This window comes from Peromyscus californicus, unplaced genomic scaffold, assembly GCF_007827085.1.
Source record: "Peromyscus californicus insignis strain IS unplaced genomic scaffold, ASM782708v3 Scaffold_8__1_contigs__length_139910024, whole genome shotgun sequence".
Classification (NCBI taxonomy): Eukaryota; Metazoa; Chordata; class Mammalia; order Rodentia; family Cricetidae; genus Peromyscus; species Peromyscus californicus.
The window spans coordinates 131,203,984-131,224,122 of record NW_026294606.1 but is presented as its reverse complement, the minus strand read 5'-3'; the positions used below and the strand labels follow the sequence as shown (position 1 = coordinate 131,224,122).

Sequence of the window (20,139 nt, the reverse complement as noted above, 5' to 3'; positions counted from 1 at the left end):
ACCACTCACGTGAAAGCTGCCTCTCCTCTATGACCTTAACACTGTGGGACAAAGACAGATGGATTCTGGGAGTCTGCTGGCCAGCCAGTCCAGCTGCAGCAGGGAGCCCCAGGTTTCATGAGGGCCATGAGGTGCAAAAGTAATTAAGGAGACATCCAGACTCTACATGTGTCTACAGGGTGAGCACCGCCCTCACACACACACACACACACATACACACACACACACACACAGACACACACAAAGTGTTTAAGGGAGAATAATTTGGCATGTCCTAGTCAAAGAAAAGCTCATCTATACATGGTTAGAGAAATGTTAGCTATGGGCAAAATAATCTGATGTTCAATAAAAGTATGGGTAAGGGGATGTCAGGCTGGCAAGATGGGCTGTACAAGTCTGGAGATCTGAGTTCTAGTCCTGGAACCCATGTAAAGATGGAAGGAGAGAGTTGACTCCACAGAGCTTCCTTCTGCCTTTTACAGGTGTGTCATTGCATACATGTATGTTCCCATCCCACACTAACAAATAAATTTAAAGCAAAAATAAATAAATAAATAAAATCCATGTCCTACTTACTCAGAGTAACAGATTTATATTCTCACATGGCAAAGTTATTAAGTGCTAAAAGCAAGTAAAATTTCAACAGGATTCTCTCCACGTGTGTGTACACATATATTAATTATATTAATTATATGTAACTGCTTTTGTATTAGATGATTGTAGAAAAATAATCAGGAACAATGCACATAGTTGACCTTTTTGAGAATGTCTACATCTTGGTTTTTATTGATGATATGATTTTTAAAACCATGAAAAAGAATTCGCGTATTCCTTAAGAGATCGTCCTGTTCTGAGATATAATTATTTGCCGCCACAACACTTTCCAGTTACAGTTGCTTTTGGTCCATACTTTGCATCATGTAAGATGAGCTGGCTGGCAAGGTGACCTCTGGTGGTGAGACATGGACTCTTCAGTCTTACATCTAATACCACCTGTGTCTAAGAGTACACCTTTAAACAACAACAAAAGTTGTCAAATACAAACCAACCAACAACAAAACTGAATGAAACCCCAAACACCCGGGTTCTTATAATTGGGGGACAAACACAGAAACTAAAGCAAAACTGCATCCAAGAGTCTGATGCCTCCAGGTGGGTGTTAACAATGCCCATCTTGGGGTCAGCTCAATTTAATTGGTACTAAGAGAAAAATTCACTTTTTTAAAAGGAAAAGTTGACCATAATTTTGTACCTTCAAGGACAGTATTTTTTATTTTTATTTTTTTGAGATAGAGCCTCATGTAGTCCAGATTAGCCGTGAACACACCATATAGACAAGGGTCACCAAGAACTTACGCTCCTCCTGCCTCCACCTCCCACGTGCTAGGATCATACACAGGGGCTTGCTTCATGCACTTGAGGCAGGCACTCTACCTCTATCTGAGCTACATTTCCAGCACAAGGATGCCACTCAGCTAACAACAAACTAATTTCAGATTTGTTGCTTACAAAAGAAAACTGATTTGAAAGTAAGTACAGGAATGTTAAGGAGCATGCCTCTTTTACACATCTGGTCAGTAACCAACATCTTGACGGGGAACTTAAGTCTCCTAACAGCAAAAAAGAAGCCGTTGATAAGATCAACAGCAGTGCCTATGGCCACAGAACACTGTGTGTGGCTCTTCAAGATACATGGATTAAAATACAGTGGACAGTAGAAGCAAAGGTACAGGGAAAAAGCACACAAGTATTGTAGGGCATGTAAACTCTTTGGAGTAGGCTCAGTCAATCCCTTGATTACATTATAAAAATATCAAGACAAACTGATTTTTAAAAAAGTGACACTGTAAATACGATGTACAATGTAATCAGACAGAATTGATATGCTGGCATTTCAATTGTTCCCAAACATTAAGAGCAGTTTCAGAATGAAACAACTGAATGGCAATTGCTGTGGTGTATTTGTGCACTGTGTGAGGGTGTACTGCTGTGACTGGCGTAATAAAAAGCTCCACAGCCAATAGTAAGGCAGGAGGTAGAGACGGGATTTCCAGGGAGAGAAAGGAAGAGGAGGAGGAGGAAATCTAGGCGCGCAAGATGCCAGGAGAAACGGAGAGGAAACGAGATGAAAGATGGAAGAGAGGTAATGCCACGTAATGGAACGTAGATCAATATAAATGGGTTAATTTAAGTTTTAAGAGCTAGTTAGGAAAAAGCCTAAGCTATAGGCGAGCTTTCATAATTAATAAGAAGTCTCTGTGTCATTATTTGGGAGCTGGCTGTCAGGACAGAAAAAGGCCTGTTACAGGCAATGTTAACATTTATGCTGCTTACATGGGAGGGGTGATTCTCACCTTCTCAGCATGTACCCAATTCTAGTTACACTCAGAAAGCTCACAGGTAAACTTACTCTGTAGCCATAAACAATGCTTGTAAAACACTGTTCATGTAACATGTGTTTCCCAGGTTAATAAGACCAGTTTTCCCAGTTTCAGATTTTCCAGAAAGTCTAGACAAGCAAGATGCCAAAGCATTGGATTGAGAAGTCCAGGCACTTTGATTGAGAATCAACTTAATCTTCTCTTCACTGGGTTTAGGAAAATCCTAGGTCATAAAGAAAAATAAAAATAAAAAGTTTAAAAGTAAAGTGAAAGTTATTTTTTTCAAATTAAACAAGCTAACACCATAATAGGATTTCCCCCAACATTTAAGCTTTCTTTGTTCTCACTCATTTTGTGTATTACTGACAGCATTTAGTCAGCCCTGTACACTACAGGTAGTAGCTAACTAATTTCAATTGTCAATTAAAAACAAGGGGGAATTAATCAGTTACACTTCTGGGTATGTATGTGATGGTGTCTCTAGACTGGATTAACTAAGGGACAGACTCACCCTGAATGTGGGCTGTGCCATCCCATAGGCTGGGGCCCAGGACTAAATAACAAAAAGGAAAAAGAAAAAGCTAGCCGAGTGCCGATAGTCACCTTTCTCCGCTTCCTGCTCTGCGCAGGGTGGACAGCTCTCGATTTACAGCCAAGAGCTGCTCTTGCTACCATGACTTCCCTACAGGGACGGAGTAAGCCCTCAGATTGTGAATCAAAAGAATCCTTCTTCCTTTTGATGGTTTCTTGACACTAACTTCATCACAACCAGAAAAGTAATAGATATGGGAAATAAATGTCTCCTAAAACCTTAAGGGGCTTTACTTTTTTGAGACAATCTGAATCTGTAGTCCAAGCTAGCCTTGAAATCACAATGTAGATTAGACTGGACTTGAACTCACAGTAGTCCTCCTGCCTCAGTATCCCAAGTGCTGAGATGACAGGCATGAGAAAACATGCTGTCTTAAAATACTTTAAAGTCGGACAGGAATTCCAATCACATGTCAATTACTTGTATTGAAATTCTGGTTCACTACTCACTCAGAACTAACCCTTAGAAATAATGGCCTAGAGTAGGGATAAAAAATGAGGTTAGCATGACCTCAGACTGTGAAAAGTAAAATTCAACCTCATGTTTGCCATCTAGAAAATCACCACTACAGCAAAGCAGCAGTTCACACTTTAATCTCAGCACTCCAGAAGCCGAGGTAGACAGATCTCTGAGTTTGAGGCCAGTCTGGTCTACACAGTGAGTTCCAGGACAGCTAGGGCTACACAGAGAAACCTTGCTTAAAAAAACAAAACAAAACACAAAAATAAAAAAAGAATAAAAAAGAAAGGAAAGAAAATCACTACTACATACAGTCTTCTTTCTTAGTAAAGCAGGAAATAATGAAATAGAAATGTAAGTGTAAATGACTTCATGCCCAAGCAGAGCAATGGGCAATAAGGAACACTGGAAAAGCCACTTTGGCTTAAATGATTCGTTTTTCTAGACCGAGATTACCATCTAATGCTTACACCGCAGAAAACTAACACTTTGAAATAGCAAATTAAGCTGCCTTTTTTTTGGGGGGGGGGGGCTATTGACAGCTGGTAGAAAATACTTTCTTTGGGCTCAGAGTACTGGAAAACTGAGGAATGTTGGTCAATAGAATGGCAGCAGTGAGGACAGACAGTAATGACCATGGCAAATGCTTCTGTACGTAATCTGTTTCCGAAAGGGCAGTGTCATATTAGCACCACAGACCTAATAGCCTTGTGTTCTTAGTCTGAATTAGCTGAACAGATATGAAAACAACGTTCTTAATTTCCCTTACACATATGGGTAGTAAGGCAATGGGGCCTATATATTATATTTCCAACATTCATAACACGATTAGAATTGGTATTAGTAACTTCTAATTAAGCCTGGCTGAATAAAGTTCTCCAATTCTTTGACTATACTCATCCATTCCATAACACAGACAGAATCAACACATTTTAGAACCTGCCTTTTAAGAACTTGAAAAACAAGGCAAATAATTTAAGTAACAATTATAAAAAATATAGACATTCATGAAGTCTACAATACAAAAGAGAACCAAAATGGTAGGGAATCAGTCAAGTATTTCCTTGATTCCAAGATGGATTTAATTGTTTCATATTTCTGACACTGAGATGCGAAACCATGTCTGTATGCATTTAATGCAGCATACTGTCACTAACCAGTTTCTTTAACAGCTCTCACAAACTTAGAGTGGCACCTTTTACTTGACGGCACTACAGAACTAAGAAATGTGCCTACTGATTTAGAACGGTGGTGTCAAATACGAGATTATGCCCTGGCATTAATGAAACCACCATCTTAAAAGCAGCTTATTGCTGTACAAGAATACATTTCCCCAGATTTGTCCATTCATTACACTCCTGCAGCTCACAGGACTGGTACAAAGCTCTCATACCTTTACTGCCTCCAGAATAGGTTCGTAGAGATCTGGAAATCCGGAGTAGTGATACATCATACAGTGCACCAACTCTGTTACCTGCACTAAGAAGGCTGTGCTGGAAGGCAGGCCATCACTTTTGAAGGAGTGAACCAAGTTAACTACATGAGGGACAATCTGAAGAGAAACAGACAAGCACTCTGCTCACACAAGTTGACAGCACATTCCCCAGCCTACAGACAGAATGCAATTGTTACATGATAAGCACACACTTTTATGCATATTTAGTCATGCTTTTTCTTAAAGAAGTCACACACTGTTAGACTAGCAAGGTAAACCTAGTTTCTGAAGTCACATGATTGTAACTGCATTAAAAATTTATTTTTTATTTATGTGTATATGTGATTGTATGAATGTCTGCCACATGTGTGTGGGTGCCCACAGAGGACAGAAGAGGGTGTAGAATTTCCCTGGAGCTGGAGTTACAGGTGGTTGTAAGCTACTTGGGTCCTCTGGTAAAGCACTTTCAACTGCTGAACCACTTCTCCAGCTCCTGTAATTTCATTTAATACGCTTCTCCTTCAGCTCAGCAGTCAAGTGTCTGTCACCAAGCCTGACAACCTAAATTCAATCCCCGGAACCTACATGGTGTAAGGAGAGAACTCACTGTCAAATTGTCCTGACCTCCACACATACATTGTAACCGCCCTCTCCCCCCCCATAAATAAAATAAAATTTTAAAAAGGGCCTTTGTAGGTAAAGGACTTACTAACAAGCCTGAGGACCTGAGTTTAATTCTCAGAACCCACATGGTAGAACAAGAGGCCCAACTCCCATAAACTGTCTTTGACCCCTGTATGTACGCCATGGTACACATACAGTCCACCTAAAATACAAACTAAGTGTAAGATAGAAGGGTCAGTCATTGTTGCATTGAAAAAATACCATCAGCTGAAAAATGCTATGGTTATTCTGTTGACTAGATCATTTGTTTTTAAAAAATTGTTTGGGGTACTGTGGCTCAAGTCTCACCCTTGTGTATGCCAGGCAAGATCTCTACTATTGAGTTACACACGCAACCCAACCAGATTATTTAACAGAACATTAAAAAAATCCAAACTATAATTAGTGAAAGAGCTCCATCTAGTGTGAGTTCAAAATTTTCAACTGAAAAAATTATATATACATTTTGCATAGTAATGTGTACTTCAAGAAAGTCTTTGAAATAACTTACATATGTAACTAAAGTTGTGCTCAGGTATCAGGATTATATTGTTTGATAAGCACAGGAAGGATACCTTAGATTAGACCAAATCCTCATTTACAAAACAGCTGCTCCAAAAATAAAGCCAATCAAACATCTACTATTTTAAGAAACTGGAAATAAAAGTAAATTGAAAAATTTTAATGCTCATTACTGATAAAAATCTTGAAAATATTTAATACTGGTAACCAATACAATAATGACCTTTAATTTAAAATCAGTCTAAAAGCCAACTCATATAATGAAAAAGGTTTAAGATATTATAATCAAAACGAAACATTTTATTTTACAGAAATAGCTATTATTGGGACAGAATACTTTTTCAACTAATTATTAATCACAATCTGAGACTCTATATGTATACTTCTGAAACTAAAGGTGTCTCAGGTTCTGTATGCAGAACAACTCCCGACACACTTTGAAAGAACCCTTTGCTCAAATGGCCTGTACATGATGGTGTCAGAAGACAGGAACCAATGTTTTCTCTCCTGGAGCATTTTGTTTGTATGCCTAGTAAATTAGCCCCAAATTGAGATTTGGCTGATACACCATCAATTTCACCACAGTGAGAACAATGACTACAGAAAGCACTTAGCCAAAACATCAGACAAAATGACTTATTGCCAAGGTTTCCCCAAAGGAAGAGGCACTGGGCCGCCTATGTGAGCCTACGGTGCTATGGCCCGCAGCTGAGCACAGCCAGGAGGCATGAACTCATTCTGCACTTCTGCATGTCTCCTCTGACATGTCATGTGCACTGACATCCCTACGGTGCTGTGTGCTGCTGCTGAGCTTCCACTCTTGTAAAACGTGACCAGACCTTGGAGAACGCAGGTAACCATGTGAAGTTTCCTGAAACGGACAGGTTCCCAAATAACATTTTGTCATTTTATCATCTGTAGTCACCGACAACTGCAATCCAATCAGAGCCAGCGAGCAGCTGGTGGCAGATGGCAGGGAGAATTGGGACTACTGTTAAAGATGGCGTTAGTGGACTGAGAAAGAGGGAAAGGCCCCAACTCCAGGACTCAACTGCTTTTGTGCTTTCCAGTGCCGTCAGCAGCAGTTTCTGCACCCTGCAGCAACAGCCCGTGTACAGCAGAAACTTCCAGTTGCTGGCAATGGCTATGAGTGGGGCAGTTTAGGTGAAACACAAAACTTTCTGAAAATATATTCTTTGCCAGGGTATTCCACAACTTCAATTTGCTAAGAATTTACCAAGTTACACGAACTACTACAAAGCTAGCCTACAGTCTTCCCGTTGTTACACACACAGTGTGAGCTAGCCTTTGACAAGTATTTTGTAGAGAGCTTATATTATACTCACCAAATGGAATGCCTCTGGAGAATGCTGAAAACTAAGCAGCATATGAGAGAGAACTGCAAGAGCACCAGGTCTCACAAGAGGAAACCAAAGTCGATTAAAAACCTGCAGAATGAGACAGCATCCTCAGGGTTGACAGGAAAAGCAGTAACCCTGCCCTAGGGCTGACAGTCCTTTATGTGAATGTCTCCTTCTTCCTTGAAATCCCTATCGAAGCCCATTATTAGACTTTGGGGGAGAGAAAGGAAATATAACAGGATTGAAATCAAAGAGAATTTAATGATCTAAACAATTCTCAAAACTCTAAGTAAAAAAAACCAAAAAACCAAAAAACTCTCTACGATTATTTGGCATTGCTCCAGGCACTGTAGGTCATACATGGCTTATGGTTAGAGGACATGTAGAAGATGACAAAAAGTAGTAACAGCGATACACGCTAAAAATACAATGCAGAATACAGGGACCAGGAAACACTGGGTAGCAAGGGAGTCTGTCATTTCATAGAAGGTGTTCAAAAGGCCTCAGGAAAAAGGTCACATCTGAGTGTAAATTGAAGGGACATCAGCTTCACAAACACTTAGGACAAGAACATTTACAAAGAGGGCAGACAGTACTGCAAAGGCCCTAGGTCCTCCAGACTGGTGTGCCAGACAACAAAGGACAATGTCACTCCAGTGAGAAATGAAGGCGAGAGTATCTGGAGAAGGGATAAGCAAGCCAGCAAATGGAGCTCTTGTGCAACATTTATAAGGCACCAAAGGCAGGAGCAAGGAAGCCACTGAAATCAACAGTACAAGAGAAGATGACAACTTTGGACCAAGGTAACAGTGATGTAACTGGTTAAATGTGGTAGTAGGATTCTGGGTATATTTTAAAGAGAGTTAGAATTTGTAGGACAGTAGCTGAGGCAATAAAAAGATATAAGGGTTGCTTCAAAGACTAGGGCCTAAGAGAGGGGAAGCTATTTGATAGCTATTTATCAAGAGGGAGAGGAGCAGGTTTGGGAGTAAAAATCAGAAGATTGTGGATAAGCCGAATTGAATATTTCTGAGTATTGACAGGATAGTCACTTCTTGAGTTAGTTAGTACCTATGTTTTTGGAATGTACTTTAGCTTTCTCTTGCTGCAATAAATATTTTATGAAAACAAAAACAAAAACAAAATCCAAAACAGCCCCATCCCCTCAAAAAAGGAAAGAAAAGAAAAAGAGAAAGAGCTGAATTTAGATACCTGAATAAATGTGTGGTGGTTTGAATGAGGACGGCCCCCAAAGGTTCATATATTTGAATGCTTAGTCACCAGGGAGTGGAACTGCTTGAGAAGGATTGGAAGGATTAAGAGGTATGGCCTTGTTGGAGGTGTGTTACTGGGGGTGGGCTCTGAGGTTTCAAAGCCCATTCCAAGCCCAGTGTTTCTCCCTCCCTCTCTGCCTGTTATCAGGATATAAAGCTCTCAGCTACTGCTCCAGAGTCATATCTGTCTTCTTCCAACAAAGATGATCATGAACTGACCCTCTGAAACTGTAAGCAAGCCCCAATTAAGTGCTTTCATTTATAAGAGTTTTTCTTGGTCAAAGTGTCTCTTCTTACCAACAGACAAAATGGATATGGAATTCAAGGGCAAATAATGAAATAAAACATAAATCTCTCAGGCATAATTTGGACACCTTCTTTAAAGCTATAGGGAGAGGATCCAGGATTCCTGCATGGTATAGAACACTTGTTGCAGTAAGTATGGATTGAGAACAAAGTGGGTCAAAGAAATGTAGAAGGAGACTGATACCCCAGTAAAAGATGATGACAAGAGATGAGAGCACAATGTCCTGGAATTAAGTAAAGAGAGTGTTTTAATGAGGGAATGATTTGGCTCAGGATGTGGATCAGGGGTGGAATTGTCTAACCTTGATCCCCAGCACTGTGGAAAAACCAAACCCTACCCAAAAAAATATGTGGCGACCAACTGCGTCCGGTTTAGTAAGAGAGGAAGCAGAGGCTCAAAGGCAGTTAGGTAAAGCACAGTGCTACAAGTTTCATGACTTGGACTTAAGAGCTCATGGGAGTCAAGCATGGTGCTAAATACCTATAACCTTTCTATTTGTGTGGCTACGGCAGGAGGATTGTGAGCTGGAGGTCATCCTGACCTCCAAAGTGAGACAGTCTCAAAAAGCACAAGATAAAAACAAACATCATCATAACCATAAACAACAAAGAAACTAACCTGAAAAACAAACAAAAAAGCTAATAGGTGGACTGTATTTTCACATTAAATGTTGGAAAATAGCAAACTAATTTCAACTGACTATCCCTACACTGTAATGGCTTTTGCCCCCTAAAACTTACTTAAAACAACACCCAAACTGGGAACAGATTCAGAAGTCTATGCATTCCAATGGGCTGATCCACTTCTACTCACCAGTTCTATTTTCAGTAAAGTAACGTCTATCAAAATAGTAAACTTCTGAACAGCTGCTAGTCCTTTCAGGAGAGCAATTACCCATGTATCCACATGCTGAGCCAATGGCCAAGACAGCCAGTCAATCATTCTGAAAAGTGAAAGAAGACACAATTATCAGTATTTAACAACATAAGTCAGGAGTAGCAGGAGTTACAATAGGTAATCATTCACTCTGTGACTCAAAGTAACTGTGGCCTGTCTTCAAGCACTTTCTAATCTTGTAAGCTGACAGTTTCTTTATTCAATATATTCTCATAAAAGACTTTATGATAAATGATCATTTCTTATAACTGCAAAATTTCAAATGGGATGCTATATGGGATATCAAGAACTTGTTCAACAGTAACTGTTAAAAGAGGAGTTTAAGCCGGGCTGTGGTGGCGCACGCCTTTAATCCCAGCACTCGGGAGGCAGAGCCAGGCGGATCTCTGTGAGTTCGAGGCCAGCCTGGGCTACAGAGTGAGATCCAGGAAAGGCGCAAAGCTGCACAGAGAAACCCTGTCTCGAAAAACCAAAAAAAAAAAAAAAAAAAAAAAAAAAAAAAAAAAAAAAAAAAAGAGGAGTTTAAAATCAGACATCTGAACTAAGATGTATAAGTATCAAGCAAGATTTTGCTTCTTGCTAAGTAGTGAAATGTGAAACATACCATTAAAGAGGTTACATTCTGAATCCTGGTGCAAGTGTCTCCACCTCTTTCAAAATCCTACACACAATGACAACAGAAGAAAACTTCCAATCATAAAAAACACTGACTAATGACCTGATTTCCCATTATTGTGTATTTCCTTTCTTAAATATCAAGCCAGTTCAATGGAAAAAAGACAAAGTAATTTGGGTTCTGATGGAACCTCTTTCTAAAGCTAGATATATAGCACACTGAAGACTAGTCTTTGGAAAGCAGCCAGGCTATATGCTTATGTAATCGATGAAGTAATTACTTAGATGGATTAGATACTACTAAAGAGTAAAGAAAAAACCTCTTAAGGCTTCTGAAGTGTAACTGGTTTAAAATCTCAATTCACAATTTATTAATTGGGAGAATCAAAATACCTTATTTTCTCTTTCTTAATTTCTTTATCTCTAGGTTAAATATTTATTTTATAAATAAATTTATAAATAAATATTATTCATAGGGTCAATAAAACTTATTCATAGGGTCATTCTGAAGATTAAATGAATGAATAACACTGGAAACACTCATCATGAATGTAACCCTCCACCAAATACAAACCCAAAGAGCAACTAGCATCTTTTGTTTGTTTTTTTTCGAGACAGGGTTTCTCTGTGTAGCTTTTTTTTTTTAAGATTTATTTATTTATTCATTATGTATACAGTATTCTGTTTGCATGCATCCCTGCAGGCCAGAAGAGGGAGGCAGATTTCATTACAGATGGTTGTAAGCCACCATGTGGGTGCTGGAAATTGAACTCAGGACCTCTGGAAGAACAGCCAGTGTTCTTAACCTCTGAGCCATCTCTCCAGCCCCTCTGTGTAGCTTTGGAGCCTGTCCTGGAACTCAGTCTGTAGACCAGGCTGGCCTCGAACTCAGAGATCCACCTGCCTCTGCCTCCCGAGTGCTAGGACTAAAGGCGTGCACCACCATCACCCGGCTAGCAATTAGCATCTTTTAAAAAAGTTTATTATTGTTGTGTGAGTATGGATATGTGTGCATGTGTGTGTATATGCATGCCTTGACACACACAAGGAGGCCAAAGCGTGGGTTCTGAGGAATGAACTGAGGTTGCTAGACTTGTGCAGCAAGTACATTTACCCCACTGAGCCATCCTGTTAGTCCAGCAATAAACACCTTGATTGCACAAAATGTCAAACATAAATACTGAGGATATAAACTGTGACCATGTTACCAAGTTAAAAGTACTGACACCGACATCATATAACTATCTTAAGACTGGAATACCATCATTATCAATCTTTTTCTTTTGGCTTACAAGACAAGGGTCTCACTCTGTTGCCCAAGATGGCCTTAAACTTGTAGAAATCCTCTTGTCTCAGGCTCCCAAGTATTGGGTTTATAGCAGTGCACAATGATGTTTTTTTGCTTTTCAGATTTAAATGTTCTAAAAAGTATGAAGTGTGGATCCCAAGTACAATGCATACTGACTGCCAGTTATCTGGGTGTCCCTCATTCCTCACATAAATTTTACTTATTTTCTTCTTTTTCTGGCTTCTTCCAACAATAATGGTTACAAATCATTGAATTAGTTGTTATTAGCTATTCTTTTATCATCCAACTATTGCAGGGCTGTTTTTCAGAAAAATCTGTAGCTGTTACACAGAGAATAAGAAAGAGACATATGCATTTCTGTACAGTATATTCAAGCTGGAGGCAGGTACATGGTTGAGCTGGTAGAGTGCTCATTGGCTGATCATGCACAAAGCCTTGGGTTTGATCTCCAGCACTTCATAAATCAGATATGGTGGCACATGGGTGTGGTGGCACATGCCTCTAATTCTAACACTTGGGAGACAGAGGCAGGAAGATCTCTGTAAGTTAGAGGTCAGAAAAGAAAAATAAGACTCTGTCTCGGGGCTGGGGAGATGGCTCAGAGGTTAAGAACACTGGCTGTTCTTCCAGAGGTCCGGAGTTCAATTCCCAGCACCCATATGGTGGCTCACAACCATCTGTAATGAGATCTGGCGCCCTCTTCTGGCCTGCAGGGATACATGCAAACAGAACACTGAATACATAATAATTAAATAAATCTTAAAAAAAAAAAGGCTCTGTCTCAAAGGAAAAAGAAAAGCAACATAAAACAATAAAATCTATAGGAGTAGCCTCATGCTGGGAACATCCCTTAGTGGTATGTGCAAGGCCCTGGGCTTTGTCAGCAGTATGCAGCCAATGTTTATGACATGGTAGAACTGCAAACAACGTAAATGGCCACCCATAAGGTAAAGATAAATAAAATTAATATAAATATAATAAATAAATAAGAAATAGAAATGTACTGTAGTACTGACAATGCAGAATACTGTGGAGGAATCTGAGTACTGAGGAAGTTCTATATAAAGCTACCCACAGCAATCTAAAATAGAAAGATATGAGCAGGGCCTGGGGCTCATCTGTAATCTCAGCACTTAAGAGCCAAAGGCAGGAAGACTGCCATAAGTTTGAGGATAGCCTGGATCATAGGGTGAATTCTAAGCCAGCCTAGGCTAGACTAGAGTCTCAACCTGTTCCCCTCTCCCCCACCCCCAAATAAAAGATCTGAGATACTGTTAAATTAAAATTAATGCCAGTAAGCTAAAAACAGCAGCAGCTCCGTATTTTTGTTGAAGTGGAAATATGACATGTAAATGAGGTAGTGTGAGCCCCTGGCTCTGTGGACTCACTACCCTGTGGAGAGCGGCAATGCCAGTGCAGGACAAGTGCACAGAGGGCCAGAACTTCATCTCAGTCTAGGAGAGGACCGACTGGAGGGAGGGAGGAGTACTGACCACTTGACAATGGCTCTTTATTATTGTTAATCACCTTTCACTCAGCCTTCTCCTCGAGTCCTCTTCTAGCTTCTCATCTTCAAATGGCCTCCACCTGCTATGGTCTGAGTCTCTGCATCTTTCAATCTAAGCCTAAGTTGAGAAGTGAGGCCTTGGGAGGCACTAAAGCCATGACGAAAGACCGCCCTTAAGACTGGATGAGTACTCTGATAAAGATGCTCAAGGGGAGTGCCCCTGTACCTCCCACCACATAAGAACACGTGGAAGGGTCCATGGTCTTGATTTCAGAATGTTCACCCATCAGGACTGTAAGAAATGTACTTTTGTTGTTTATAAATTACCAGTCTAAGGTGGTTTTTTTTTTTTTTTTTAAATAGCAGCCTAAACAGGTTTAAGACAGAAGTCATTTATGAGACAGGTATTTGAGCATGTACTCTATAGCTAGTACAGCATTAGGTACCTAGAACGCTGTGGTCAGATTTGCTGTCTGCCCCAAATTGGAAGGAAAAGGCGGGAAACCTGTCAACTGTCATCAGGAAACTGTCAACAATCACCAAGCAGTGTTAGCCATGTCTGCACTATGCTCTGGAACAGACACTGCAATTCTGGCTTATACTTGAATCTTCATAGTGGCAGTCCTTTGTATTTCAGCCTTCTTTCCTTCACTGATTGCATTGTTTCCATCTAATACTTTGGAGACTAGTGTCTACAAGTAAGGGCATTTATTTCTACAGCTCAAAGAAATACAGTTTTAAAACCGTAACATTAAAACAGGCAATATTGTGAAAAGCAACAAAACAGAGTTAATCATAAATTATGGGAACTAAACCAACTTTCACTTCTACAAGGCATCTTGAGGACCCCATCCAGCTTCAGTTGTCCTTGGCCCAATGCTTTATAGATAGGAAATTTTATGCAGACAAATTGACTTCAGACTTCTTTTGAAAATTCTGATGAGGTAAGACCAGATTCAGGTTTCTCTGTATCAACAGACACCTGGAGCTGAGGCCAATCTTTCTCTGTCGGAAGCTGCTTACACACCCCAACTGCCCTCATTTCACTGATTGCTGGCCTGTTTCATACTTGAATGTTATCCATGTTCTTGGACTATATTTACATCTGACCAACTAGAAGACTACTGTAACAAAACAGGTTTGATTTCCACAAATGGTAGAGACAGAATTCAAAGGACTTAGTGATATTAATCAAAGTGAGTAAGAAAAAGAATGGAGTTATACTTGCTTCTAGATTTGTGATCTGAGAAGTCAGAAGCACAAGTCACAGATGAACTGGTTCCATTAATTAAATACCACAAAGAAGCAAGAGTGACTCTGTGTTATAGAGAGTAGCATTAGTGAGCATGGCACTTTCTGAGGGCTCAACATAAAATACTTCAGTTCATGTCACTGTCATGACAGAGACAGAAGCCACTGTAATCCTCACCTCCCATTTAACCAGGCTAAATACGTAAGTTAGAAAAACTCAAGAAACAAATTAAGCAGCTAAGAAACAAGAGAAAGTTCGAGCTCAATCAGAAACCACTACTGTCATGACAACACAGAACTCGACAAGTGGAACAAGCACTGTGGCTGGGCACCGTCACAGAGGAGAACGAGCAGGTTTTAGGACAAGGCAGGTCCTCCCTGACGAGGACAGTGCTTGAAACCTTTTCTAAGTGGAAAAGACCGTAAGGAGTAAAGCCTTAACTACACACAACAACCTACCAAATACCCTGATTTAGCAACCCAGTCCGATGTAGACTACTGGGTGCTTACCCTGCTTGTGCGGCTGACTCGGAGCTGTGGCTCCCTGTGTCTACCCAGCATTTCCAGAGTGTATCATACTCCATACTCTAGCCCAGGAAAAGCAGAATTAAAAACCTGAAGCATGGCTTCTATTGAATGTTTGTTTTGGCACCATCAGAAAGTTGAGAAATCATAAACTGAGCCCACCTAAGTCAGATACTGTCTGTGCTGGTATGTCCCTCTAATACCCAAGGCGTGGCTTTCTCTTTTACTTTAGTACACAGTCACCTCAATGAACCCTCCGTAGCCATCTTACTGAAAACTGCAAACCACTTATTTACAGCCTACCCCTCCTTCTTGTCTACCTTTCCCAATAAATACTTATTATCATTTAACATATTAAATTATTTACTGTATATTCTAAAATGAAATTTAAATCCAAAACAAAATCAATTTAATTATTCAGCAGAATGATAAAAAAGCCAGGCCTAACTACGGCACCCATTACTACACATTTTAACATTTTTAAAATCAGGATGAATGCTGGAATCAGTGAATTATTGCTACATTACTGTTGGTCTCTCTGACTATAAAGGAAGCTCATGAAAATATATATTTTTATCAATTTACTCAGGGTATTTTGGGCGTTGCCTGACACTTTCGTTAAGTGCTCAGTAAGTCATTTTGTTTTTTGGGAGTTTTGTTTGTTTGTTTGTTTGTCTTCTCGAGACAAGGTTTCCCTGTGTAGCTTTGGAGCCTGTCCTGGAACTCACTTTGTAGCCCAGGCTGGCCTCGAACTCACAGAGATCCACCTGCCTCTGCCTCCTGAGTGCTGGGATTAAAGGTGTGCACCACCACTGCCCGGCTTCAGCAAGTAACTTTGAATGAATGACTCAGTACAAGCATAAAGGTGTTGCAAAGGGCAAATCTATTTATATTTAGACATGGGACACGAGACTGCAGATCATTTAGGATAAGAAGGAAAACATGTTATCAGAAACACCTGACAACCAGACGAGCAACAGCTTCTACCAGCAACAGTAGATGCCCAACAAGGGTGTGCTATGAGTTTCAAAATGTTACAAGAAAAGAGCTATCAAACCAGAATTCTGTATCAGGCCAAATTCACCCATTTATGGATAAGGAAGAGAAAACAAATTCCAAAGAGGCAAAGGTAGGAGCTGGAGAAATGGTTCAGCAGTTAAGAGCACGTGTTGCTCTTGCAGGGGATCCAGGTTCAATTCCCAGCACACACCTAGTGGGTTCACAACCATCCATAATTCCAGTTGCTGGAGCGGATCTCTTCGGACACCAAGCATGCATATGGGTACACATACATACACAAAAGCAAAACACACACATAAAATAAAATAAATCCAAAGAGGCAAGTGCAAAGGTATCATCTATGGAGTCCGGTTGAAAGAGAAAATAAAATCCTTACCTAGCTAAGAGGAACAGAACCAAATAATGATGACAACTACCACCCGACCCGGGAAGGCTGCGGAAGACAGTTAAGGAATAAAGAATCTAGAAAACAACCCAACCAAACAAGTTCAGATGAGGCTATAAAAAGGTGAGTCATTCTAATCAATTTGGAGAAACTACAAATTTATTTCATGATTTCCGTTTTAGCCAGAAGAGTCTCTCCTCAGGCCTGTACTTATCGTCTGGTATAAACATCCACGTACCTGCAGAGCGCGTGGGTCATACTTGCATCTTTCACGTTCGGGTCGGCGGTCAGGCTCCTGATGAGGACTGTGATCATCTGCAGAGGAATGTGCTGCACAAGGCTTGCCAAGGCAACGGAGGGCTCAAAGGACGCATCTAGTTTTCAGTTAGAAAGATAGACAAATACAGCAAAGAGGTTCAAAGTTTAGTACTTCAAGGGACACCCCCCCCACACACACACACACTCGTAGTAAAGGTGCTAGAAGTTGTTATACTATATCTCATGAGTAGACTCTGAATTGGAAAAGTTAAATCATAGAAAAGAGAGGTTAGGAGTGAATAGCAATAATCACTCATTCTATAGAAACAGTGCTGAATTATAAAAACTATTGTTAAATTTAGTCAATAAGCTACTTCATTGTTAATGTTACATTTTTTTGGGGGGGGTTTAGATACTGCTTTGAAAAGCAGTAATCAGAAAAAAAAAAAAAAAAAAAAAGAACCAGTCAGATATCATTCTAATTTCCATGTCAGAGGTTCCAAAATAATTAAGAACTATTACAGTAGTCAATATACCACTCTAAGAGAGACTTAAAAAATCTTGAGTAGACATTAGGGTGAAGGGGGCTGGCTTTGCTTATATAGACCGTCAGGCATTAAGACAGTCAGCTTCACTACTACAGTTTAAAGACTTGGAAAAGAAATGAACAACTATGACAAACTACAAGTAAAATCACAGGAAGGGGAAGATAATGTACTTGGTATATAATAAATGCTTTACATTACAGGAGCTTTAAAAAAATCCTCATTTCTGGTTAAGATAAAAAGAGGACAGCTTCACAAGTTCAGTCTGACTGACAGATTTTAAAGCACCTCCAAGGACAGACACATAGACAAAATTCTTAGGTCAAAGTGTTTTCTTAGCCCTTTAAACCATTCCAAGTTTCTAAGGATGCAGTTCCTGATAAAGACAAGACAAGCATCTCCCTAAGCTGTCATACTGCCCTTGTCATACTTCCTGTTTTCATGCTACCTGGATCTCTTGTCACATAGACTGTTGTGGGGTGAAAATGACAATACTTTGATAGATTGTGCACCACCCATGATTTTTTTTTTAAATGAGAACACTGAAAAACAGAAAAATAACTTCAACAAGGTAAGTTACATACAGTAATAATAATATGGTAAGCATCACATGAGAACATTAGTCAGTAATGACTAGAAGCTTTCCATAATGGCTGTCAGCCTGTAAGCATTCCAAAACTGAGGCAGAGGCTGCGTAGTTAAGTGACCTGTTCAGTGACAAAGGTCTTTGGACTTAGGCATCCGCAACCTTTTGGCTACAACATAGGATTCTGAACAAGGCAGTGAAGTAGAATAAAATTCTGGATAAGAGTGTTTAGATTTGTTCTCCATCAAGAATGCCTCTTACTGGAGGATTTACTCAAAATATGCTTGCCCACCTTCCAGTCCCCCCAAAGAGAATGTTTTCGGGCAGAAAGTGTAGTGTGTTTGAGACACGTTGCTGAATTTCCAAGGCATATTTTCCTGAAATAATGACCCTTACCTGTGGAAGAGATGCTTGCAAAAACTTCTTGCAGAGAAGGCAGCAGCGTGGAGGGCTCAGCCTTCCAGATATTTTGTAGTAAGTTACTCACTTTTGTCACCTGGGAGACATACTCCCGCAGCTCCTTCTCCTGGGTGGACACACACTGGAAATGACCTATCGTTCGAACCAGCTGTTGACAGAAGGTAATGGACAGTTTCCCTTTGGGGACGCACTGCACGAAATCCGTCAGAAGGTCGCTCAGTCGGGCACAGAGCTGCGGCTCCGGCCTCTCACAGACCATTCGCAGCACCTCCACCTGCAGCAGGCTGAAGAGGTCCAGCACCGACGGGCAGCTCATGATCAGCTTCAGGCCGTTGTGAATGTAGTCCAGGATGGCTACGTCCTTCCTGTCCAGTGAGTGGTAGCCCTGTTGAAGGAGGCCCAACACGAAGGTCTTGTTGAAGAAGGACTCGAACTCCGGCCGGTGGTACCGCGCGTAGGCCTCCAGCACCTGGTGGCCCACTTGCCGCTGGAAAGGGTCCGGGCCCTCCAGGATGAGGCGGGTCGTCAGGTCAAACATGGCCTCGCACTGCGCCTCGTCGAGCCAGTGCTCCGCGGACTCCACCACCTTCCGCACAATCATCCGCTTGAGGGGCAGAGGGTGCGAGGAACTCACCAGGCCCTCCAGGATCTTGTCCATCGTCGCCACGCTGCAAGGCCAGGCCCAGGGGAGGAAGAGCGGGCGACGGCAGCCCCGGGGGGCAGCAGAGCGCCGCGGCGCAGGTGAACTTGGAGCCAAGCAGCAGCAGGTCCGGCCACCACCACCGCCGCCGCCTCAGCAGCCACATCTATCGGGTGGGAGGGCCCATGCGAGCCGGGACGCCTAAGGGCTGCCGGTGCCCGCGGTTCGCCTCCAGCGCCGGAGGCCCGCACACGGCAGCCTCGCTGGGCCCGCGGCCCCTCTCAGCATCCGGGCGCAGGGGCCCTCCAGGCCCCCAGGCTGAGCCGGAAGGTGAGGAGCGCCTCCGCGTCCCGGGACGGTGAGGGCGTCCAGGCTCCCGCGGCTGGGCAGAAGAAAGCCGCCCCGGGTTGAGTCAGGAGGCGCTGTCACTGGGAGCACCACGTACAGCCAGGGAGAGGAACTGGAGGCGGCGAACACCCTTGACCCGGAAGCAGAAATACCGGCAAGTAGGAAGTGAAGCTCCGAGGTACCCCAGATAGGTCCGCCCTCGCCCCACCCACTTCCTTCCGGTCTTTTCTCCTCTCCTACATTCGACCCCCTTCCTTCTAGCCCCGCCCCTTCCCCCGCCTCTCGCCCCATCTAGCTCCTCCCCTCCCCTGCAGGCCGCGCCCCTTTCCCTGACGCGCAGGCGCCGCGGCACTGAACGAGTCGGGCAGCCACTTCCGCGTCACTGGAGAGGGAGCGGCGCGTCACAGGCAGACATCCAGAGCAGCCCTCAGACGCTCTAGAGGGGACCTCGCTGCCCTGAGGTTCTTGTCGCCTTACTTCGATTCTGTCGGTGTTGCTGGTTAGAGCCGCCGACAGCACTGAGCACGACCGGATCGGGAGTCCGTTAGGCCGCTGGCGACTGCCCGGAGAGAAGCACTTGTCACGGAGCGGCCCGAACGCACTTTACAGGGAGCTTTTAAAGGCAAAGGACGCAGAACACTACGTCCTTGTTTGCTGTTGGCAGGGGGAAGTAAAGTAAGCAAGCAGCTCAACAGAAGCCAAAACTTGCAGTTAGCTGGGGCGTTTCCCCGGGTTTCTAGGACAGGACTGGGTACAGGACTTCTCACGGTGGGTAGAAAAGGGGGTGGTGGTGGCGGTTTAAGCTTAAACCAAAGATGGCTCCAGCCGAGACAAGGTGG

The 20,139-nt window shown here is 42.1% G+C and overlaps 1 protein-coding gene across 1 annotated transcript in view; it reads right to left on the bottom strand.

Moving 5' to 3' along the window:
- Positions 1–19,404, bottom strand: part of Usp38 (ubiquitin specific peptidase 38) — a 32,161-nt gene extending 12,757 nt beyond the window's left edge. Inside the window, exons 1-6 of the mRNA XM_052727542.1 lie at positions 18,289–19,404; positions 16,742–16,877; positions 9,808–9,937; positions 7,399–7,500; positions 4,826–4,984; positions 2,411–2,604 (exon numbers count right to left, since the gene is read on the bottom strand). Coding sequence (XP_052583502.1) covers positions 2,411–2,604; positions 4,826–4,984; positions 7,399–7,500; positions 9,808–9,937; positions 16,742–16,877; positions 18,289–18,970 — 1,403 coding nt within the window. The 5' untranslated portion in view covers positions 18,971–19,404. The remainder of the gene's footprint in view (positions 1–2,410; positions 2,605–4,825; positions 4,985–7,398; positions 7,501–9,807; positions 9,938–16,741; positions 16,878–18,288) is intronic.
- Between the last annotated feature and the right edge of the window lie 735 nt (positions 19,405–20,139).